The 6,000-nt window shown below is 42.4% G+C and overlaps 1 protein-coding gene across 2 annotated transcripts in view; it reads left to right on the top strand.

Moving 5' to 3' along the window:
* Nucleotides 1-569: 569 nt before the first annotated feature.
* The window catches only part of LOC148895025 (cadherin-2-like), a 37,380-nt gene continuing 31,949 nt past the window's right edge, over nt 570-6,000 (top strand). The window contains exons 1-2 of one of the 2 annotated variants that reach the window (XM_089000697.1): nt 570-780; nt 3,967-4,081. In XM_089000697.1, the coding sequence (XP_088856823.1) occupies nt 733-780; nt 3,967-4,081 (163 nt within the window). In that variant the 5' untranslated portion in view covers nt 570-732. The remainder of the gene's footprint in view (nt 781-3,966; nt 4,082-6,000) is intronic. The other variant, XM_089000696.1, reaches the window with a different exon arrangement.

Below are 6,000 nucleotides of genomic sequence, written 5' to 3'. Positions count from 1 at the left end.
TTTACAAATATTTCTAAAATGGCAATTTAAAAAAAAAATGTGAAGTAATCTAAAATTACGACAAAAAAATAAATAAAACCTTTCTAAAATGTGGTTTTTCCAAATTTTGTAAAAAAAATGTTAAATGTTATTAAAAAATGTCGAAAATGTAGTTTATACAAAACTAAAATTACGATTAAAAAATGTCGATTTTCACAATTTTGTGAAAAAAATGAGACTTTTGTAAATGTTCTAAAAGAATTATAAAATGGCAAATTTAAAATTTTTATGAAAAAAATCAAAAATGGCGATTTTTGAAATTTTAAAAAACATTTCTAAAATGACGATTCAAAAATGTGTAAAGTAATCTAAAATGGCGATTTTAAAAAATGTAAACATTTTTCTAAAATGGATATTTTCTATTTTTTTAATTCATAAAATGTGTTCAATGAGGGGGAAAAAAGGTACGGTACTGTAGCAGTAAAAAAAAAACGCCTTTCGTGCTTGTGTTTGAGCGGTAGGAGGCGCTAGATAAACATTTATAGGTGGTACGGAGGAGGAGGAGGAAGAAGAATAGGCGGAGGCAAAAAGAGGAGAAAGAGGAGGCGCCGCTGGTGGTGGTGGTCTCGGTGGGGGTCTGGCTCGTCTGCTGAGCTCAGAGGCTCACAGTTGAGGCGAGGCGAAGCGAGGCTAGGCTAGGCTAGGCTAGGCGGGCGGCTGGAGGGATTCAACATCCCCACAAACGAGCACGACATGCGGCCACTGTGGATCTGTTGGACGCTCATGGCGGCCCCGCTGCAGGTACGCGTACACGCGCACACACACGCACACACGCATGTGCGAGACCCCCCCCCCCTAAAGACCACCTTTCCTATCTCATTACAGAGACGCTCTAATAGTAGCGCTATTGTCAGCCTTAACTAACGGACAGTATTGATGGGGCTGGCGACTGATCTGAGATCAGCTCGTAAGCGCACAGAATCATAGAATAATCGCTTTGTCTTCTTTGCTGCTTATCTTGGATCAGATTTGGACCATGTCACGCTTGTCATTCCATTTTTGACATCCATTTTTTTCCATTCTTTGCGCCGAAGCGGCTCGGGTCCGTGCGTGCGTGCGTGCGTGCGTGTGAGGAGGGGGGATGAGAAAGCAACATTCACACACACTGAAGAACACACTGCGCTTCCATCCCATAATGATTCGTGTTGAAATCCGTCTACTCGTTTGGAGTTCTCCGTCCGTACGAGTTGACTTGTTTTTTTTTGGTGTGTGTCGTAGTGACGTCCATCCATCCGTCCTACGTTCGTTCTAACTAGACGAGATCTATACTGTCCGCAGTCGAATGAGATCTTCACGTTCTTCACGACCGACGCTGTCTAGTTCTATTGGTTTTAGATCTATCGATTTTTTTGACGTATTTGGAACGTTGTTTCGTGTTTAATAATTTGATTTGCTAGAGATATCTAGCTGGACTAGTTCTAGCTGTTTTATCTTGATCTAGTTTCTTTGTTTTGCCTCCAAAATAATAAAATGTTCATCTTTACTCCTTTTGTTTTTGGTACGTTAGTCGTTTGAAGCACCTTGACTAATTCTATCAAGCTTTCCACCTTGTCATTTATATTATATGTGTTCTAGTTAGATCTTTTAAATCATTCTTTGATTGACTATCTATGCTAGTTGTACGGGTTCTAGTTAGCTGGATATCAAAGTCCTTTAGTTCCTATTGATACTTGTGCGTACGGTACATTTACAACAAGGGTGTCAACTTCATTTTTTTGCTGCGGGGGGGCGTTATGAATTTGGGGAAGGCATTAGAATGTTTAATCCCCTCGCCATATTTCATCTAGAGCGCGCAACAAATTCATGAATAACTCTAGTCAAAAATAATGATTGTTTTTGTGGTTTCTATGCAAAAATTTTTGGTTTGGACTTTAGCAAGCATCTTGTGAACTTGTCATGCTTGATTAGCTTTCGAGGGCCGAATAAAATGAGTTGGCGGGCCAGATTTGGCCCCCGGGCCTTGACTTGGACACCTGTGATTTATATGTTCATTTTGCGTCCATTTATTAAATATTGCGTCTCTGAGCGGTTGTGGGTTGGATCCTTGCCCCTTTGGGACCACGTCAAAGTGTCCTCGAGCAAGGTCCCCAAACCAGCGAGTAGCCTGATGCCGCGTCATCAGTTAGCGAGCGAGAAGGCGTTTGAAGTGCCTCGTCAGTGAAAAAGCGCCTTGGCGAGGGAAATAAAAAAACATTGACCGTTTGCTAGCTTAGCGCCACACGACTGTGGGTCTTTCTTTCGCCGCTAACAACAATTAGCTTTGCGGTGAGACACCCACTGAGGAGGGATGAATGCAAAAATGGCTGCCACGTGGATTCTAATCATAATAATACATTTGATTTATCAGCGCCTTTCAAAACTCTCAAGGTCACTTTACAGTCACAGGATACGTTCTTCTGTGCGTGAGCGGCGGCGGCCACACACGCCAGCGTTCACTCAACCCGCAAGTAACTCAAATAGATCAAGTTAGCTAGCTAGCTAATAGATTACTAATAGCTAGCTAGCTAGCTAGTTAGACAGCTATCCAGGTCGCTCGCTATCTAGCTAGCTATCCATTAGCCATCCACCAGCTAGCCAGCCAGCCAACTTTCTGCCTATTTGAGTTATTCAACTATCTAGCTAACTGTCTATGAGTTAGCTATTACCTATATAGATAGCTATATATTAGTTATCTATTAGCTAGCTAGCTCACTTTCTACCTATTTGAGTTACTCAACTATTTGGCTAACTATCTATGAGTTATCTATTAGCTAGCTAACTAACTTTCTACCTATTTGAGTCTTTATTTATTTATTATCTTTGATTGTCGTTAGCTTTGCGCCGTTTAGCTTGACTTCGTTGGGGTAGCCGACTTGATTGTACAACATTTGTTGTCCGGTCCATATGTGAGCTGACTTCCCGCTGACATAATCCGGCGAGGCTAAATCCAAGTTTTTGGGTTAAGTGGAAGCAAATCAGTGGCCCTACTTTGCCCCGCCCCCCTACTTAATCGCCCCGCCCCCCTCTTCCCTCCCTCCAGACGCTAACCCATTAGCGTGTTAACAAGCTGCAACAGATGCTTTACATGCAAGCAAGTCAGACAGTGTTGTTATTGGTGGGGGGGGGGGGGGGGGGGGGCACCAGGGGTCCTTGTTGAAAACAACAGGAGACACGCTAATGATCATCGCACTGATCTGACCTCATTAATTGTGTGCGCTGCGGTTGTTATTCCCCCTGGGGGGGGGGGGGGGGGGCGGGGGGCTTGGCTTTCATTACAGTTTGGTGCTTACTTCCTGTCTTGTAAATGCTTCCATTTTTTGACGTCATTAACTCGTTCACTGCCAGATGATGTGCAAATAGGCGTCCACTCCAGTGCCAGGGTTTTTGTCATTTTCACTTCCAGAACCCACGCAATATTTGTGTGGGTTTTACAACGACATAAACATTCAATGCAGCGTTAGAAACCTTAGACTCTCTTCTTTCATCAGAAAAAAAAGTTAATTCCTAAATTATATAGGTCTGGAGTTATCTGAGCTTGAAATGGGGGCAGATGTACAAAATACAATGTAACACGTAAATTAAAAGAAAATATCATTTGCGAGCTATTAGCTATCTGGCTGGCTAGCTGGCTCGCTATCTAGCACGCTATCTATTAGGTATCTAGCTAGCTGGCTATCTAGCTATGTATCTGTTGGCTATCGATTGGCTAGCTACCTAGCTTTCTATCTATATGAGTTACTTCCGGGTTGAGTGAACGCTGGCGCGTGTGGCTGCTGCTGCTCAACTGCAGAAAAACTTATCCTGTGACTGAAAAGTGACCTTGAAAGTTTTGAAAGGCGCTTAGAAATGAAATGCATGATGATGATGATGATGATGATGATGATTATGAGCAATGGAACCCCCCAAAAAACCATAAAAAGACCCCCATTTGTCATTTATCCCACGCAGGTGGCGGTCTTGGGCGGGCCGCCTTCACCTTCGCCATGCATGAGGGGCTTCACGCAGGAGGAATACACGGTGGAGAGGCGGCGCCAACTGGAACAGGGACAGGCCGTCGGCAACGGTCAGTCACACACACACACACACACACACAGACGGAGTAATAATCCCCCGCTTGCGGTTGGGGGGGTTGTTTAAGCGCAATGCCGCCATTTGAGCCACAATGGAGATTGACGGAGTGGGTGGGAGGCTTTTGCCAAGACTGAGAGTGGAGTGGGATTAGCCCCGTCCGCGATGCAACCCCACACACACACACACACACACACACACACACACGCTTCCGATGTCTGTGATCACACAAAAAGAAAATCAACAGCCCCCGATGTTGGCCGCATACTTGCACACGCGTGCACACGCATTGCGTGTATTTCTGCTTTCCATGTTTAGCCATGTTCTATGTTTCATCGGTGTTGCGCAATACTTGAGCGGAGGACCGAACGAGTTCAAAGGTCATCAGTTCATCCACTTGACCAAATGTCATTTCATCACTTTTGGCCAAGTGGGTGCTTGGAGGTGTTTGTAAACATGAGCCCCTCCCCCCCTCGAAAAAAAATATAGAACGCATGTGCGGTTGCCAGGTTGTGACTTTTCTGCTTATCCTCATCATCATCATCATCATCACCATTATAGTCAATGAGCAATTTCAAAATGAATTTCACATACCTTGCCATTTTAATTGACATTTACTTATTTATTAGTATTTTTATTTTATTATTATTTATATAAAATCTGTAATGAATTATTTTTATTAAAATTGCTTTTGTAAAATGGAAAAAAAATAACTTAAATTTAACTCATTGACTGCCATTCACAAATTTCTTCCCAAATTGAAAATATGACGTAGAGCGCCATTCCTGAATTTGTTCGGGTTGGTTTTTTTCTTGTCTGGGTGCCGATAAAGCGCTGGTCAGAAATCTGGCAATATTTTTCCTTTCCACGAGGGGGCAGCATTTCCCTTTTGTCCATGTTAGTGCTTTTTTTCCAGCTTAGCTTGTTGTTAAAGCGCTACGTAAATCAATACGCATTGTATTGTATTTTGTACAGCTGCCCCCATTTCAAACTCAGATAACTCCAGACTCACATTATTTAGGAACTAACTCTTTTTTTCTGACAGTCTAAAGTTTCTAACGCTGCGTTGAAGGTTTCTGTAGTCCTCCAAGTCAATATTGTGTGTGTCCTGCAATTGGAGTGATAATGACAAAAACCCTGGCACTGGAGTGCTCACATTTTTGCACACAGATGTATTTTTTCCATTTTTTTATGTGATGTGGAAATCCCCCACAATCCCCCACCGCCTCCTCAAAGTCCCAAACGCGTGGACGCTGCTCAACTTCCAACTTTCACTCAGATGCGAAAAAGACATGAAATGCGCATGCGTGACGTGACACTCTGCGCATTTAATCGCCGGCATGCAAATATTTGGCTCAACTCCGCAACAGGATTTAAAAAGAGTTAAAAAAAAAAAGTGCAGCTTATGCGCAGCTTAAGTTTAAGATTGAAGGGACTTAAATATTTCCATTTGATTTGCGGCGTGAAAGCAGAAGCTTGTTTACTTGCACCGAGGAGAGAGATTACGCTTTTAAAATAAACAACAAGAAAAACAAGCAAAAAAAAGATTTCTGTGGATTATTTAGCATGTGGCTTTGACAAAAAGGGGTTGAAGGTTTGTGTTGGGCTTTCAAGTCACTTTGGCTTTTGGAAGACCCTGTTTGGGATTCCAGCCATCGCAATATGACTGTTTGAGTGATAGCACGTAGCGATAGCACGTAGCGATAGCGCTTCAACTTTCAGATATCGTTTCAGAATCAAGAAAGTACTTTCTGTGTCAAACTGCCGCCGTGTCCCCCTGAGGAGGACTTGTTAGATATCATTTGTGTTATTTATTGATTTATTTATTCAATTATCTATTTAGTTATTTAGTATGTATGTATTTATTTATTTAGTTGGTTATTTATTTTTATATGGTGTGTTTATTTATTTGCT

The sequence above is a fragment of the Hippocampus bargibanti genome, linkage group LG07 (genome assembly GCF_051943395.1).
Source record: "Hippocampus bargibanti isolate YZ-2025 linkage group LG07, ASM5194339v1, whole genome shotgun sequence".
In the NCBI taxonomy this organism is placed as follows: Eukaryota; Metazoa; Chordata; class Actinopteri; order Syngnathiformes; family Syngnathidae; genus Hippocampus; species Hippocampus bargibanti.
This window is presented reverse-complemented; position numbering and strand designations above follow the sequence as displayed.